Below are 18,272 nucleotides of genomic sequence, written 5' to 3' on the forward strand. Positions count from 1 at the left end.
AATATGTCTTAGAACAAGTTTAAGAAATTAGAACACGTTTAAGAAAAATTAAGCAACTCCGTGCATCATTGACCGTTATTAACGTGTTGCCAGCTGAATCATTTTAATCACTGCAGTAATTATCCAATGGAAGGCTCTTAATTATTTGCTTAGCTTAATCCAGGTGCTGAACTTTTTTGCCAGGCAGTATATTAACTGTAATGCTTGAATAAGTATTTAATGTGAAGAAATATTGTATGTATTTTTATAATGGTTTGCAAAGTTAACATTTGAAATTGTGTATGAAACTAAGTTTAAAAGATTATCAAATACTAAATATTTAATTAAATAAATTTTTATTTGTATAGCGCTTTTAACAACGAACAAACTCAAAGCAAGAGATCCGAGGAGGGGAGAGGGGCAGGAACAGTGGTCACTGGAACCTCAGGAGCATGTTTCAACCAAGAGAGAGAGAGAGAGAGAGAGAGAGAGAGAGAGAGAGAGAAAAGGGATGACAGGAATAGAAGGATATGGATTATTATGTTTTTATTGCTTGAATGAATTGAATTGAAAAAACATACGCCACCCCAAAAATTTTTTGTATACAGTACTGTACTGTATTAACATTTTACTTTATTTTATAATTAATAATGCTATTTTCATTACAAAATGTTATTATTTCAACATAAAACTCCATAAAAACAAATCCGTTAAATCGGGGGCGTGAGATTCGATCTACAGTAAAGTGGGGGATTACTGTATTTATGATGCATGTATTTTAAATACTTATTTCAAATATAAAATATGATTTTGCTATTTGGATTTGATAGGGTTAATGAAAACGGCTTCATATGTTGTATCAAAATACTTGTGTTTTGTTGTTTTAAAATACTGTAATATACTTTGTGATTAGTCTACATGATGACATCATAAAACTGTTGCCTCTGATTGGTGCATACTCAATAGTTTGCCCAGACTTGAGATTAGAACAAAAAAATGTATCTATATGTAAGAAACAAGAAGGCTACCAGCTTTTCAATATGATGAATATTGTTTGTTTACAACTTTTACAAATATTGTTTGTTGTTTGCTGAGTATTGTTTGTTTGACAATCAACATATAACATGCTAACAGTGTTATTAATAGTTAAACGTTTTGGTGGTGAAGAATAATGCTAGTAGCCACATTCTTAAGTTTATATATATATATATATATATATATATATATATATATATATATATATATATATATATTTGCATGTATATCATATTATTATTATAATATGAAAAAATAGCTTACTTTAAAGGAATCTCTAGCTTGTTACATCTTATTGTGATAGTTAGAAAGACAAAATGTTTGATGGGCTAATTCAGGTAAAAAAAAAGAAAGAAAAAAACAGTAGAAAGGGCTCTTTCAATGTCTAAATCCCTGATGCTCATCTTTATAATTTTAGTATAATAATTATTATCTAAGTATTGAAGTGCAAGATAAGCACTTCCACTAGGAAATTCTACACTTAGAACACTGCTGCTAAGAATAATAGAAGAAGAACGGGAAAAGATAAAAGAATTACAATAGACATTCTTTACTTGCTGCCACATCTCCTTGTACTCCTGCCTACTTTTCTCATCACTCTGTTGATCCCAATTCTGTTTTGCCAGCCTCTTTCTCCTTATGCCCTCCTGCATGTCCCTTATTCAATCACCACGTCTCTTTGTCTTCCTTTATATTTCCAGATGTCACACCAAGTAGCTTCCTAGCTGTCTCCCTTATCACTTCTGCAGTAGTTGCCCAATCATCCAGCACCTCTTTACCACCACCGAGCGCCTGTCTGACCTCTTCCCTGAACATCACACTACACTCTTCCTCATTCAGTTTTCACCATCTTACTCTTCTTTCAGTATTCACTCTCCTTCTCTTCTTCTTCGCCTCCAAAACCAACCTACAGACCACCATCCAATGCTGTCTAGCTACACTGTCCCATGCCAACACCTTACAGTCTCCAATCTCCTTTAGGTTGCATCTCCTACATAGAACATAATCCACCTGTGTGCACCTTCCTCCACTCTTATACATCACCCTATGATCCTCCTTCTTCTTAAAATACGTGTTCACCACTGCCATTTCCATCCTTTTAGCAAAATCTACCACCATCTGCCCTTCCACATTCCTCTCCTTAAGGCCATACCTACCCATAACCTCCTCATCACCTCTGTTCCCTTCACCTACATGTCCATTAAAGTCTGCCCCAATCACCAATCGTTCATTTCTAGGTACACCATCTACCACTTCATCTAATTCACTCCAGAATCTTTCCTTCTCCTATATCTCACTGCCGACTTGTAAAGCATAGGCACTGATGACATTTATCATCATCCCTTCAACTTCCAGCTTCACGTTCATCACCCTATCAGAAACTCTCTTGACTCCTCCATTACACTCTTACTGTACCCTTCCTTCAGGATCACCCCTAAACCATTTCTCTTTCCATCCACACCATAATAGAACAGTTAAAGGTGTCTCCTGAACACACAAAATATCTACCGTTCTCCTCTTCATCATATCAGCTACCTCTCTCCCTTTACCAGTCATAGTGCCAACATTAAAAGTACCAACCCTAACCTCTACTCTCCTACACTTCTCCTTTCCCTGCTGTCTCTGTAGACGTCTTCCTCCTCTCCTTCTCCTCCATCGGCCAACAGTAGCCCAATTTCCACCGGTACCCTGTTGGCCAACGATACCTGTGGCGGTCGTTGGTAACCCGGGCCTCGACCGATCCGGTATGAAATTCTTAATCGTGACTCGCATGTTTGATTTGGCATGTTTTACACTGGATGCCCTTCCTAACACAACCCTCCCCATTTATCCGGGCTTGGGACCGACACTAAGAGTGCACTGGCTGGTGCCTCCCTAATGGCTGGGTTCAGAGCGGGTTGCCAATACAAAATAATAAAACAAGACTAATTCAAAATAAAGTAATGCCAAAGCAGAATAAAGAAATGAACATGAACAGGGAAACTCTGGGAAGACAGGCGGTACACCAGGAGACTCGAGAAGACCAGAGGCTTGGGAAAACTCGGGAGGACAGTGGTGGCATCTTGTGGCCAAAGCAAAAACAAACACCCCAAAAAATATCCAGACCCTGACATTTAATATCTATTTATTTGCTGGGCAATGCTAAGAAGTATATTAAATAGTAGCTGGAGCTTGCCAAAATCAATCACAAGTTGGATTAAAGCTAGGTTTGATTTAAGACAATTTGGCATTTGTCCAATATAGTCTATGCAACAACAAACTGTATAAGTGAATGAAAAGCACATATAGAGGAGGTATGTACACAACAAAGGGCCTTGGATTATTCCTTGTCTGTAAAAACAAGCTTAAGATCAGACTCCCAATTCCACTTTATTTTAGAGAAGGAAAACTGTTTTAAATATGGAATACAGTACCTTTACAGAGATTTGTTTCTGGAACCTGATCAAGCTCTTGTTTAGGAGGTGCATGAGTGCAATGAGAAAATGTATTTCCTATAGATTTATGAATCTGAAGATATGGGGGGGGGGTCAGAAATTATTCTGACGAATGAGAAAAAGTAACAAATGTAGCTTCATGAAAAAGATCATACATGTTTACAATGCCCCTTCTAAACCACAATGCAAGAGAGCCATCAAAATTAGACAGTAAAAAGGTGGGATTTTCATATATAGGTGCCCGATGTTGCCAAAATGTTTTCTAAATTGTTTCCAAATTAGATGTCTTTAATGCAAAGACATCAACAAAGAGAATAATAAAGCATGTAGGGACATGAGTACAGAAACTACATTCCATTTTAATCCATGTCAGAACCCATGGCATTGTCTGTAGTGTGACTGGCTCCAATATCAAATACAATGAATATTTGCCACCCAATAATAGATTTAGAAATAGGAGAGTGCAAAACCGTTGGATAAACGATTTCTGGATTCATATTGGGCCTCTGTTTCAAATAAAATCAGACATCACTTGATCTAAAGTCTTAGAGAAGGTTTTTGGTATACTTTGAAACAGGAAAAGTAATATAGGAAGAATATAATTTTTTTGTAGTATTGAGTCTGCCTGCTAGAGAAAGTGGGAGAGTTGTCCACTTAGGAAGATCTTGTTTTTTTCTCCCAAAATTGCAAAGAAATTATGCTTAAAGAGGTAAACATACATCCATGTTACTGTTACTCCTAGGTATCAGAAATTATCTGATGCTAATTTAAATGCTAATATTATGTTGGAAGAGCTTTCGCAGAAGAATTGATTGGGAAAATCTCACTCTTATGTAAGTTTAATTTATAAACTGAAACACCACTGAACTGTCTTAGAAGAGGTTATTTAGCTATAGCAAACAAAAGAGGGGACAGATGAAGAGGGAAATAATCAGAACTAATAGCATTTGTTTTCCAGACGGCGGGACAAAAATGTATCAATTAAATTTTTTTTATACAGTGGAACCTTGGAAATGTCCCTGAATACGTATAATTCAGAATACGAATCATCATTCGCCAACATTTTCATATCGGTTTACGCATAAGGATTCAGGATAAGAATAATTCGCGGCCAAAATTTTGAGGGGACGTTGGTTCTTCCATCATGCAACCTCTCACTTTTACCGCCTTAGAAATTTATTTAGCATCTTGAATTAATTGTGATAGCACCATCTAAGCGATGTTTATCGCTGTGTCTTTGGTACGTTAATAATACAGTATAGTAGTCATTACTGAACAGCATCGTATACACTTTTATCGAAGTGCATCTTGTGTAATATACCAGTAATTATATTATTTAGTGTTGAAAAAGTGACTATAAATTTTAATCATGTCGCTGAAGGAAAAGAAGCCTGTTATTTAAGGTGGAAGAAAAAAAGAATCCATCACTGTGAAACTAAAGAAGGAGATCATCAAGAAAAAATAACATATAACAGTGATTCCGGTGATAGTTTAACCCACATCATAATGAAAGGAGATTCTCCTTCCAAACAATAATTCTCCTTCTCCTCCACCGAACGTCATCTCCATCATGCCAGCATTCCAGCAATGCTGGAAAGGCACAATAATCCTGGGATACGAGGAAAGTGAAGTGCCAGTGGCGGACACAGTAGAACGCCTTGGAGGTTAGGAAAGGCTGAACGAAGCCTCCAGGTGGCTGCCCCAAGCACTTTCTGGCTGAAGGTCTGAGGTGGAGCGACGCCCTTAGCGGAGGTCTGAGGCGGAGCGACACCCTTTGCGGAGGTCTGAGGCAAAGCAATGCCCTCTGCGGAGGTCTGAGGCAGAGCAATGCCCTCTGCAGAGGTCTGAGGCAGAGCGACGCCCTCTGCAGAGAGGGGCCCAGGAGCCAGGTGAACACTGGAGAAACCCGGGGGTTGAGCAACGTAGTCAGAAATGATTGGGCGCTCGGCGGGACTCTGGAGCGGAGCGGCACCCTCGGCGGGACTCTGGAAAGGCTTAGAGGTAATCTTGGCAGGTTGGAAGGGCAGGGCGATGTTACTAGTCAGACAGGAAGGCTGAGGTTGGGAAGCCCCCCCCCAGCAGAGTTTAGGGGCTGGAGAGACAGCCCTCTCAGGAGGTTATTTAAAACCATTTGGTTTGCCACTGATTGTACATGATGCACCTGAAAATACTCAGCTTACTGCTGGGGGCTGAGATTCAAAATGTCGATCATCTCAGTTGGGTCCCTGAATTGCCGGTCTGGTGAAGCAAGCCCAACGCTTCAAAACATCAGCTGGGTCCATCTTTTGGCCAGATTATTCTGTCAGTGAGCTCATGGGGGTGACTAGGTAAGTGAGGACCCAAATGCAGGATGCACACAGGGTTATGGAGAAAACGGGCTTTAATTGAAGTGCAAGCAGAGCAATAGGGCAAAGTCCAAAAACAGTCTAGGGTCAAAAACAGAGGTGTGAGCCAGATAAAGACTTCCTGTTTACCTTACATACTAACATCGTAAATATTCTATAGACACTGAACAGACAAAGGAATGTGTGTGAAACAGTGTGAAAACCGTCTTAACACTAACAGTCAGCTAGTCTCTGAACTGGCAAAACAATGAGCCAGTTTAAAATAGGACATGGCAAGCTTAATTCAAGATTCAGTCAAGCCGTTGCAAGCCTCTCTTGACACGTTAAGGGAGACAGTAAGCTCGTTTCAACACCGACTCACGTCCACTGAGATCCAGATCCTGAAGGGCTAACCTTCGTATTATTAACATTCTGGAAGGCCAAGGCTGCTGAGGCTTTTTGCAGACAACGCATTCATGCGCAAGATTTAAGACTGGCTTTGGCCATATTAGGCTGCACTGTCTGTGAAGGTAAATAATAATGGTAAAACACTCAGGAATGTGGTCATTAAAAACGCCAAGAAAAGATGTAATTTTTGCATTTGTTTCTGTTTAATGCCTTGTAATTTAAGCTGCACAATTTCAGCTGCACAAACATTATAACAATGCTATGCTGTACTTCATGTATATATAGTGGCTTGGGGTTCCTCAAGAAGTTTGAGTGGTAAAGAATGGAAAACCGGGAGCCATGCGAGTTAAACCGATTTCTGCAGCTTGTTTTAGTTGGGGAAACAAGGGAGTATGTTGGGAAGTTTGGTTATGCGTTCTGTTTATCAAAAATTGCTGGGGAAGTTTTGTTTATGTTATGTCTTCAGAAGTACTTAACGGTGAGGAAATGTGTATATTGCTGATTGCATCTCTGTGTTGTGTCTGCCGATTTAAATTTATATTAGCACCTCTAATATGGCTGATTTAGATACATTTCCGGGGTGGGTCGAAAGTTAGATTTGTTAGCTGGAGTGTTAAAGGCCTAAATGGCCCAGCCAAAAGAGGCAGGATTTTGGCATATTTAAAAAAACTAAAATCTGAAATAATATTTCTACAGGAAACCCACCTATGCATTAGTGATCAGTTTAGACCCAGGAAATAATGGGTGGGACAAATCTTTCACTCTAATTTTAATTCTAAAGCAAGGGGTGCTGCGATTTTGATACACAAAAACATCCAATTTATGGCCTCTGCTTCTATTATAGATCCTCAGGGTAGATAGAGTCTCTGGGAGTGTATATCATGTTCCTGTCTTAGTAGTTAACGTATATTTCTCCAACTGGGATGACGTGAGTTTTATTGATAAGCTTGTTTTTTTACTGCCAGATCTTAACTCCCATCTCCTGATATTTGGTGGTTACATAAATACTGTTATGGATTCACCTCTCGATCGTTCTAATCCCAGGTCTTTATCCTGTTCTAAAATGGCCCAAGCCTTATCCACATTCTTAGATCAAGTGGGGGCCGTTAATCCTTACTGATTTCTGTTTCTACGCAGAAGATTATTTCTATTTCTCACAAGTACACCAATTAGATCTCATTTGTAATCTGAGGTACAATGAACGACCTCTGTGGAGACTGAATCCGTCCTTGTTATCCTGCATTCTGTACATTCGTAACTACAGCCACAGATAAGTTCTTATTACATAACAGATCAGAATCTATATCAGCATCTACATTGTGGAAAACACTTAAAGTAGTTATCAGGGGAGAAATAATCTCATACACACACGGACAAAATTGTTGGTACCCTTCGGTCAATGAAAGAAAAACTCACAATGGTCACAGGAAAAACTTTAATCTGACAAAAGTAATAATAAATAAAAATTCTATGAATGTTAACCAATGAAAGTCAGACATTGCTTTTCAACCATGCTTCAATGGAATTATTCAAAAAAATGAACTCATGGAACATGCCTAGACAAAATTGATGGTACCCCTAACTTAATATTTTGTTGCACAACCTTTTGAGGCAATCACTGCAATCAGACAATTCCTGTAACTGTCAATGAGACTTCTGCACCTCTCAGCAGGTATTTTGGCCCACTCCTCATGAGCAAACTGCTCCAGTTGTTTCAGGTTTGAAGGGTGTCTTTTCCAGATGATATGTTTCAGCTCCTTTCAAAGATGCTCAATAGGAATGAGGTCAGGGCTCATAGAAGGCCACTTTAGAATAATCCAATGTTTGGCTCTTAGCCATTCTTGGGTGTTTTTAGCTGTGTTTTTTGGGTCTTGTTGCAAGACCCATGACCTGCGACCCAAGACCCATGACCTGTTGCAAGACCCATGACTAAGCTTTCTGACACTGGCCAGCACATTTCTGTCTAGAATCCCTTGATAGTCTTCAGATTTTATTGTACCCTGCACAGATTCAAGACACCCTGTGCCAGATGCAGCAAAGCAGCCCCAGAACATAACAGAGCCTCCTCCATGTTTCACAGTAGGAACAGTGTCCTTTTCTTGATATGCTTTATTTTTCCGTCTGTGAACATAGAGCTGATGTGCCTTGGCCAAAAGTTCCATTTTTGTCTCATCTGTCCATAGGAGATTCTCCCAGAAGCTTTGTGGCTTGTCAACATGTAGTTTGGCATATTCTAATCTAGCTTTTTTATGATTTGTTTTCAACAATGGTGTCCTCCTTGGTCGTCTCCCATGCAGTCCACTTTGGCTCAAACAATGACAGATGCAGTCTGTCGCTGATGTTCCTTGAGCATGGAGTTCATCTTGGATCTCTTTAGAAGTCTTTCTGGGCTCTTTTGTTACCATTCGGATTATCCGTCTCTTTGATTTCTCATCAATTTTCCTCCTGCGGCCACGTCCAGGGAGGTTGGATATAGTCCTAAGGATCTTACATTTCTGAATAATATGTGCAACTGTAGTCACAGGAACATCTAGCTGCTTGGAGATGGTCTTATAGCCTTTACCTTTATTATGCTTGTCTATAATTTTCTTTCTAATCTCCTGAGACAACTCTTTCCTTCGCTTCCTCTGGTCCATGTTGAGTGTGGTACACACAATGTCACCAGACAACACAGTGACTACCTGGAGCCTCATATATAGGCCCACTGACTGATTACAATATTGTAGACACCCGTGATGCTTATTAGTGGACACAACTTGAATTAACATGTCCCTTTAGTCACATTATTTTCAGTCTTTTCTAGGGCTACCATCATTTTTGTCTAAGCTTGTTCTATGAGTTTCTTTTTTAAAATAATTCCGTTGAAGCATGGTTGAAGAGCAATGTCTGACTTTCATTGGTTAACATTCATATAATTTTTATTTCTTACTTTTGTCAGATTAAAGTTTTTTCTGTGACCATTTCTGTGACCAATTTTTACAAAAATTTGCAAATAAATTAGCCCCTATTCTTCTTGATATGTTTGAGGACTCTTTTGAAAAGGGAACTTGCCACAAACCTTAAATGAAAGCGAACATAATTATTTTGTTAAAACCTGGCAAAGATGCCTTAAAATGTAATTCTTACAGGTCAATCTCCCTCCTAAATGCTGATACTAAAATCTTGTCAAAAATCCTTGCTTTACGTTTAGATACAGTAATAGAGAATTTAATTTCAAGAGACCAAACAGGTTTTGTCAGGGATTGACATTCTTTTAGTAATATTTAGAGACTGCTGGGGGTAGTCCACTTATCTAAACTTGCTCAGGACCCTGTCCCTCAGGTTGTCATTTTACTAGATGCTGAAAAAGCATTCGACAGGGTTGAGTGGAAATAGTTATTCTCTGTGCTGGAAAGATTTGGCTTTGGAACACATTTTCTCTCACTGGTTAAATTATTAAACTTTTCTCCTGTGGCATTGGTAATTACAAATAGGGAAGTCTTACAAATTACAAATTTGAAGTCTTTTCCTCTATCGAGGGGTACAACACAAGAGTGCCCTCGTAGCCTTTAACTTTTTACTTTATCCATCGAACCCCTATCCATAGCATTAAGATGCTCAAGGCATTTTACTGGCATTAACAGTAGGGACATAGAACATAGAGTATCTTTATATGCCGATGATATGCTGTTGCATCTTTCGGATCCGATTGTATGTATTCCACAAGTAGTTAAGATTTTGAACACAGAAAAATGCGGAATTGATAGAAAGATGCCTCCAAGATCCCGGGAATGGCACCCCCCTCCTTTCTGCAGTTTACTCCAGGTATAGCCAGTGCCTTTTTGTACCCCAGAATGGGTTACATCTCCAAGGTGCCCTCGGTTGTTCCACGACCAGTAAGGTTACATGCATTCTATCCTCCTCAGATTCAGGTCCCAGACCAGGAGAAATTAAACCGGCTGTGTCTGGTACGTGCACTGGACACCTACCTCCACAAGACGGGTCCCTGGAGGAAGTCTGATCAACTGCTCATCTGCTACGCCCCTCCGAGGAGAGGCCTCCCTGCTAATAATTGTTTTGATGCATAAATACGGTCTAGTTTACCATATTGTTCAGAAAGTTAAAAAAGCCTATTACCCAACGTCTTTAAATAAAGACGTCTTTAAATAAGCCGGACTCAGACATTTCTACACGTAAACAAGCTTTAAGCATTTCCCAAAGTATGTTTGCTGTCTATAAAAAATAATCAATACCTGTATGATGAGTTGAAGGAAAAAAGGAAAAGACTGTAAAAGTTGGATTCGGAACAAACAACTTCAAAGGAATTAATTGTTTTCGAAGATTGTGATAAAAGAGTTAATTTGGGAAATTATCTAAAACAGTGTTTAAAACACAATTACAGTCACCTCCCATAATCAGCTGGTAACGGTTCAAGTCTGGGATTTTAGAAAAAACTTTATTTAAAAGTCTGTGTTATTTTAGTGAGGTGCATTAACACTTGCCAGGGTAAATTGATTATTATAGAGGGTGCCTGAGATGATCACATTTAATTAAATTCAAGCTAGATTCTCTAGCGCTTTTCACAATGGACATTGTCTTAAACAGCTTTACAGAATTATAAAACAAATATTTTTGTGAACAATGTGTATTTATCCCCTCACATACAGTACCTAACCCTGGGATCTGAAATAACATTGAAAAAATCTAAGGGAGTATTTTTATTAATTAAGATGGCAGTACCTCAAGCTTTAGAATTAAATTCTAAATGGAAAACCAACCCAACCCATGAACTTAGCAAGCTTTTATGGCACAATTTGATGACAGAAAAACATATACAGTGGAACCTCGTTGTACGAGCATAATTCGTTCTTGAAAATTGCTCGTGTGTCCATTTGCATTTCTAGTGAAATAAAAATAAAAAAAATTTCAAAAGTTACTGTGGGAGAGCGTATGAATACGGGAATAAGGAACGCCACAACCGGTCAGGTGCAAAGGCTTCACATCCACTTTTATTTGGTTTTTATGTGTCGGTCTCTGGCGCGCACACACACACACACACACACACACACACACACACACACACACACACACAACAAAACAAATCAAAAACATAAAAAACCCTTATCCCCTTGTCAGGGATCCACCTGCCACACCCCCTTTTGTGGCTCTCTATGCCTCCGCTTTCCCTAGAGCTCCAGGCTTAACCACGCACACCTGGGGTTCATCATCAATCATGCCTCCGCTCTCTCTGGAGCTCCAGGCTTAATCACGCACACCTAAGCCTAATGATGATTAATCCACCCCGCTCCTACATAAACCCCTCACTCACACTCGCTCCCCGTTCGTTATTGAATGTGTTGGACATTACGTGCTGTATGTATGGGTTCCTTGTGTCACAAAGGGTTCTATGTTTTCCGTTTCTGTTCGGATCTGTACCGGCTGCGCTTCTCCTCCTTGCGCATCTCGGATCAGCTACGCTTCTCCCCAAGCGCACCTCGGACTCGCTCAAACCTAAGGACTGCTGTGTGCGTGTGCATGTGCATGTGTGTGCGCGTGAGTGTGTGTGCACGTGTGTGCTTGTGTGTATCTCTCTCCCTCACTCTCTTCCTTAAAACCCAAACGAGCTATACTCCGGCTTCCGACTCCTGTTTCACTCGTGCCCTGACACCCCTCCACGTGTCCAGAACGAACATAGGATCGAACATCCATAACTTTAATAAACTCAACACCTGGTTCTTTCAACTTTGGCTGCTTTTTCAGTAGTGCTCTGTGAACCAAAATATGATTAAGAGATTATGTTATCAGCAGTACATCATACATGACTAACTGAACATGGTCTCACCCAACTATTATGAAACAAGAGCAAGTTTTGTAAACTTCAAGTGATCAATGCTAAACAAACTGCCAAATTGTGGATTATATTCACTCTATACACAGTCACTCAATTTACAGTATGAGGAATGTCTAACATACATGCTAAACTATTTTAAACATTCAAGGGTTTTCAGTTAATGTTTCATAACTCTGACCATGATATTGTTATTGATGCTATGTGATTTTATGCATTGCACTACTGCCATAATAATAATAATAATAATAATAACTATAATAATAATGATAATAATAATAATAATGCCATAAGGTAAAGAGGTATGTGTGATATATTTTGTATTGTGTTTACCTCAATCAGGATGGCTCCTTCATGGTTAGGTGCAGCACGGCCCAGAATGCAGCACAACCTTTTACTTTAGTTGTTCTTTTTAATCAAAAAGTCTACAACATTCCTGTTCGCTTTCTGAAGGACTCCAGCAGCTATGCCCTGGGCAAAGAGGGAAAGAAATGTGAAGAGGTAAAGTAAAAAAATACTTGATTGTAATTTGTAGAATGTATTTTATTATGATGCACTATTCTTTTTCCTAGTTTATACAAATTATAAAAAGAAGTGCAGCATATTAAACACTTTTTTTTTTTTGTCTGTATCAGCTTTTTAGCAGTCTGCAGGAGATGATTACTCACCACAAGGACAACCCCCTTTTGCTCATTGACAGCAAGAGTCAGGCTAAACAAACAACATATCTCACACACCCTGTACACTTGTAACAAACCAAAATACATGCAGACATGTATACCATACTCCATACTCTGATAATCAGTTAGGATCAGTAGTTGATAACCAGTAAGATATATATAGTAATACATTGATATATAATAGTTTATTCCATTTGATCCAATAGGTTTAAGTCTATTTATCTTTTCTTTTACAGTGCAGAATTTAACAGAGATTATACTGCAATTATTTAGTGATTTTTCAGAGGTGTCTAGTTCCCAAATGCTTCTAATGCTTTTCTTTAATTAAGGTTTATATTAGGGTCTTTTTTTAGCAGCAAATTCATTATTAAGATTTGCAAATTCCAATCTGTGCAAGTCTTGGTGTGTGTCTGGACCGGGTAATAGTGGCACATGTATCTGCATGTCAGCAGTCATTCACACTAAGGACAGACTCACAGTTCCTCAAAGCCTAGAGTAAACAGAACAGCCTTGACCATATGGCTTATATATACTTTTCATGATTTTTAATGTTTAATTGTTTATTTGTTTTAGGCTTTCATTTCAGAGTACTTTAAGACATACATTGAAACTGCATAATTATTAATAACAACTGGAAATATTGAAGCTTGCTAAAACATTTGACTGTTAGTGTATATGCTAATATTCTTCAAAATAATAAACAGATAATAATAATAATCTTTCAGCTATTACTTAATATTTTAACCTATGCACCACTATAATGCCTTTATTACTTATTTTATCATGCAGTATTATTATCGTTTATGGTTTGTGTGCCTGCGTCCTGAAGCGGCCATTGTCTGCAGGTGTTAAGTTAAAAAATCAATTAAATGAAAAGGGGCACAAGTAATCATGAAAAACTACATATCATTCAAAAGTCAATTACTACTAAAGCATTAATTTTCTTTAATGGAACACTTATAAGGAATGTATTTGCTGAATTGGGGGGAGGAAGTATTATTTGTATTCATTAAAAAATAACTTTCACTCAAAACACATAAAAAGAAGCATGGTTTTATAACCTATAGAGTTACAAACACAATGAGACTTCTTCCATTAGGGGTCGCCACAGTGGATCATCCTTCTCCATACCCACTGTCCTCTACATCTGCCTCTTTCAACCGAACTTACCTGCATGTCTTCCCTTACCACATCCATAAACCTCCTCCTTGGTCTTCCTCTTTTCCTCCTTAATGGTGGCTCCATTCTCAGCATTCTCCTACCTATATACCCCATGTCCCTCCTCGCCACATGTCCAAACCATCTCAATCGCACCTCCCTCACCTTGTCTCCAAAACATCCTACATGTGTTGCCCCTGTAATAAACTAATTTATAATCCTGTCCATCCTTGTCACTGCCAACGAAAACCTCAACATCTTCAGCTCTGCTATCTCCAGCTCCACCTCCTGTAGTTTTGTCAAACAAACACAATGGGACTACCCACTAAAAAAGTGACCTGGTGATCTGCATGTGGATGGAAAATCTGGGCATATTTTACATCTGTGAGTTACAATATATCTTCCTTTATAGTTTTATATGATGATTTTCCGTTTGTTTTTACAAGAGAAATGCTTGAAAAATGTGTGTGTGTGTGTGTGTGTGTGTGTGTGTGTGTGTGTGTGTGTGTTTGAATAAAGTCTAGCAGGTGGCTTCAAAACAGGGAGAGAGAGAAAAGGACCAGACATAGTATCAGATAAATGTTTATAGGAATAAAGATTTTTATGCAATCTTCATATCTTCTATATTTAACATTTTTTTAAATATAAACTCTGAACACATATGGCTTTGTCAGGACAGTGAGGACAGGAGCAGAGCGACGCCCTCTGCGGAGATCAGAGGCCGAGCGACACCCTCATCGGAGATCATAGGCTGACCGACGCCCTCGGCGGAGATCAGAGGCCGAGCGACACCCTCGGCAAAGATCAGAAGCAGAGCAACGCCTTCGACAGAGGTCAGAGGCTGACTGGTGCCCTCGGTAGGACTCAGGAGCACAGTGGAGCGGAGCACTTGACGGAACACTGGAGCGGAGTGATGCGCTTGGCGGAAAACTGGAGCGGAGCGCTCGGCGAAACACTAGAGGGGAGCAGCGTGCTCAGTGGAACACTAGAGTGTAGCGGCGCGCTCGGCGGAACACTGGAACGGAGCGGCACCCTCGGCGTAGCACTGGAGCGGACCGTCGCACTTGGCAAAACACTGGAGCTGAACGGCGCGCTCTGCGGAACACTGGGGCAAGCGATGTGCTTGCCGGAACACTGGAGCGGAGTGGCCATAATACACCTTTGTATTATATGCAGTTTTCTTTCTTGATAGATACCCCTATCTGAGTCTTTTCTCCAAATTTTTTTTTTTATGTTGAATATTAAACTCGAAAGTTTCAAAATTTAAACTTCTAAATTTCTAGTTTTAAACTCAGAAATTCCCTGCCCCTCCCCTTTCAGTTTTTTTTAAAATCCCAAAGTACCCCTAATACGGTGTTGTATGTTCGGTATGTGTAATTGATAGTGGAAAAAAGGAATGTTATGGTCCCATTATTTTATCCACTATGCCAAAGTCAAACAGACGGATTATCATGGCTGCGGATACACACGAAGACCAGTCTAAATGATTAGTCATTGGATCATGCACTTTGGGAAACAGCCCTAACTAAAAAATTTAAATTATCCGCACCTATTACTACACACCTCAACAATGGAACTGAAACAAATGGACATTTAGTGCCGGTGGTTTCCTTTTTGATTCTGGTTCCTCTCAAAGTTTCTTCCTCATGCTATTTCATGGAGTTTTTCCTTGCTACAGTCATCACTGGCTTGCCCATCAGGTATAAACAATCTGAGACAATGCTCATAGTAAAAAGCATGTTACAAATAAAATTTAATTAAATGTAATTTTGAAACAGAGTTCCTGGGATTTCCTGTAAAAAGAGTTGTTAAATCAACTTCGGTCAGTATGCACTGCCAAATGTCTAATGTCCTTTACACACTCCTCAAAATTGTTAAGCTGATATCTCTCATCTGGCTTTGCTGAAATATACAGCTGCGTATCATCAGCATTGCAATGGAAGCGAATACCATGTTTATGTATCATTTCACCCAGAGGCAGCATATATAAAAAGAAAAGCAGTGGGCCTAAGACAGATCCTCGCAGAACACCAAACTTTACCTCAAAGAGTGTGGAGAACTCACCATTTACATCAACAAACTGATAGCGATCAGTCAAATAAGACCTGAGTCAAGAGAGAGCTGTTCCCTTTATTCCAAGAACGTTCTCAAGTCTAGCAAACAAAAAATGGTGTCAAAAGCTGCACTAAGGTCGAACAAAACAAGAAAAGAGACAAAACCCTGACCAGAGGCCAATAGCATTTAATTTACCACCTTAACTAGCACCGTCTCTGTGCTATGATGAGGCCTAAATCCTGACTGATACATTTAAAAAATGTTATTCATAAGTAGATGTGAAAAGAACTGCTGTGCTACAGCCTTTTCTAAAATTTTGGATATAAAGTGGAGATTTGATATTGGCCTGTTGTTGGACAGCTGACATGGGTCATGGTCAGGTTTCTTGATTAGGGGGTTGATAACTGCCAGTTTGTAGGATTTAGGTACATAGCCAATGCTAATGGAAGAGTTTATTATTTTTAAAACAGGTTAAATTACCTCTGGAATTATCTGTTTGAGGAAACTTGTAGGCAAGGGATCGAGAATGCAGGTTGATGATTTTCAAGTCAAGAGTCACAAAGCTTTTATTGTCATTTTAACCATATATAGCTGATGCAGTACACAGTGAAATGAAACAACGTTCCTTCAGAACCCTGATGCTACATAAAACAACATAAAACAACAATCACAGTAACAGAAAAAACAGGGCCAAGGACTAGTAAGAAAAATCCTTGCCACATAAAGTGCGTGTGCAACCTAGTGCAACCTAGTGCAACCACTGCAAAAGACAACACAAGACAGTGCAGTACAACACAGGACAGTGCAAGACAATACACAAAACACAAAATAGCTCCACCATTAAACCTGTCATAACAAAATAAAGTAAACAGTAGCAGAAAAATGCAAACAGAATATTGTAAACATAATATTGTGCAAATGAGCAAATAGCAGCAATCAGGATAAAGTGAACTGTAGCAAAAAAAATGTAGACAGAATATTGTATTCAGTGGCTCAGTCAAGCTCTGCGGGGTCAGACGGAGATCTATTTAATATCGTAATTTCTGGAAGATTATTGATAAAACGCGTTGCTGTAGCTGACGTGAATGTACCGTAATTTCTGGACTATTAAGCGCACCCAAATATAAGCCGCACCCTCTGAATTTTACAAAGAATTTTATTTTAAACATAAATAAGTGAAACCAGAAAAAATCCAGGGAAAAGCCATATATTAGACGCTTTATTGTTTAAGCCGCGGGGTTCAAAGCGTGGGGAAAAAAGTAGCGGCTTATAGTCTGGAAAATACGGTACGCTTAAAACGGTAACGTGGTGAGGTACTTATGCAATGACTGAGGCAGATTTTAAAAGAGATGAAATATTAGTCTGAAATAGCTTCAGACTGTGGAATTATGACAATTTTTTTTATTTTTAATCCAAATGTTAACAACAAATTAAGAGTGTGTCCACCACTATGAGTGAGTCCTATAACATTCTGATTAATTCTGACTGAATCTAAAATGGACACAACTGCTGCTCTTAAGGAGTCTTCCTGATTATCAAAATGAATATTAAAGTCACCAACAATTAATGCTTTGTCTAAAGAAGTAGCTAAATTTGTGATGAAATCTGCAAATTCTATGAGGGCCCTGGGGGTCTATAAATAATAATTAATGTAATTGGCTGACTGGACCTGCTTTTGGACACTAAATATTTATGTTGGTGTAAAGAACTTCAAATGTTTTTCATTTGTGTTAAGTCTTTTGTGTGACGCTTAGATTATTATTATTATAAATAGCTGCGACTCCACCTCCTCTGCCATTTAGACGGGGTTGGTGTATGTAACTATACCCAGGAGGGCTTCATTTAATGCTACATATTCATTTGGTTTAATCCACGTTTCTGTCAAACACATTATTTTAAACTCCTGGTCGGTAATAATTTTGTTTATAGTAAACGCTTTTGACGTGAGAGATCTAATATTCAACAACCCTATCTTTAGGTCAGAGGTGCTGGCTGTGCGTTCAGTCCAATTTAATTTAATGTTAATCAGGTTACTTAAAACAGATTTTCTGAGAATTCCTACATTTTGGTTTCGCTCGGGGGACAGACACAGTCTCAATTTGGTAATAATCTGATATTATTATACCATTGTTATGTAGTGAAGGATTAAGAATTGTTAGTACTTGTCCAGGTGCAATAACTAGTCGCTCAATATGACACGGGCTGGGTAGGAATTTTTCCTTGAATTGGCTTTGTTTTTTCACCCACCCCTGTGAGAGAACTAGGTTTGGGAAAGAGCAAAATAAGTTCTTGTCTTTTGGGTCCTTATTACAAGGTAGTGGTTAACATAGTTTGTTACTAGAGGATGATTTGTTAGCCTATTGTAGCCTAT

At 38.9% G+C, this 18,272-nt stretch overlaps 1 protein-coding gene and 1 long non-coding RNA gene across 6 annotated transcripts in view; both read left to right on the forward strand.

Moving 5' to 3' along the window:
* Positions 1-13,872, forward strand: part of si:dkeyp-117b11.1 (B-cell linker protein) — a 111,488-nt gene extending 97,616 nt beyond the window's left edge. For 2 of the 4 annotated variants that reach the window (XM_046870603.1, XM_046870604.1), the window contains exons 18-19: positions 12,351-12,509; positions 12,644-13,872. In XM_046870603.1, the coding sequence (XP_046726559.1) occupies positions 12,351-12,509; positions 12,644-12,760 (276 nt within the window). In that variant the 3' untranslated portion in view covers positions 12,761-13,872. Of the gene's footprint in view, positions 1-347; positions 413-10,086; positions 11,052-12,350; positions 12,510-12,643 lie in introns of those variants that run through there. The other 2 variants (XM_046870605.1, XM_046870606.1) reach the window with 2 other exon arrangements.
* Positions 13,873-14,046: 174 nt separating this feature from the next.
* LOC124399587 lies at positions 14,047-15,613 on the forward strand. Of its 2 annotated transcripts, none has more exons than XR_006928255.1 (2): positions 14,047-14,230; positions 14,366-15,613. It is a non-coding gene; the product is annotated as an uncharacterized LOC124399587 (long non-coding RNA). The 2 variants fall into 2 exon arrangements; XR_006928256.1 differs by having other exon boundaries at positions 14,371-15,613.
* The last annotated feature ends 2,659 nt before the right edge of the window (positions 15,614-18,272 follow it).

Source organism: Silurus meridionalis, chromosome 17, assembly GCF_014805685.1.
Source record: "Silurus meridionalis isolate SWU-2019-XX chromosome 17, ASM1480568v1, whole genome shotgun sequence".
NCBI classification, from domain to species: Eukaryota; Metazoa; Chordata; class Actinopteri; order Siluriformes; family Siluridae; genus Silurus; species Silurus meridionalis.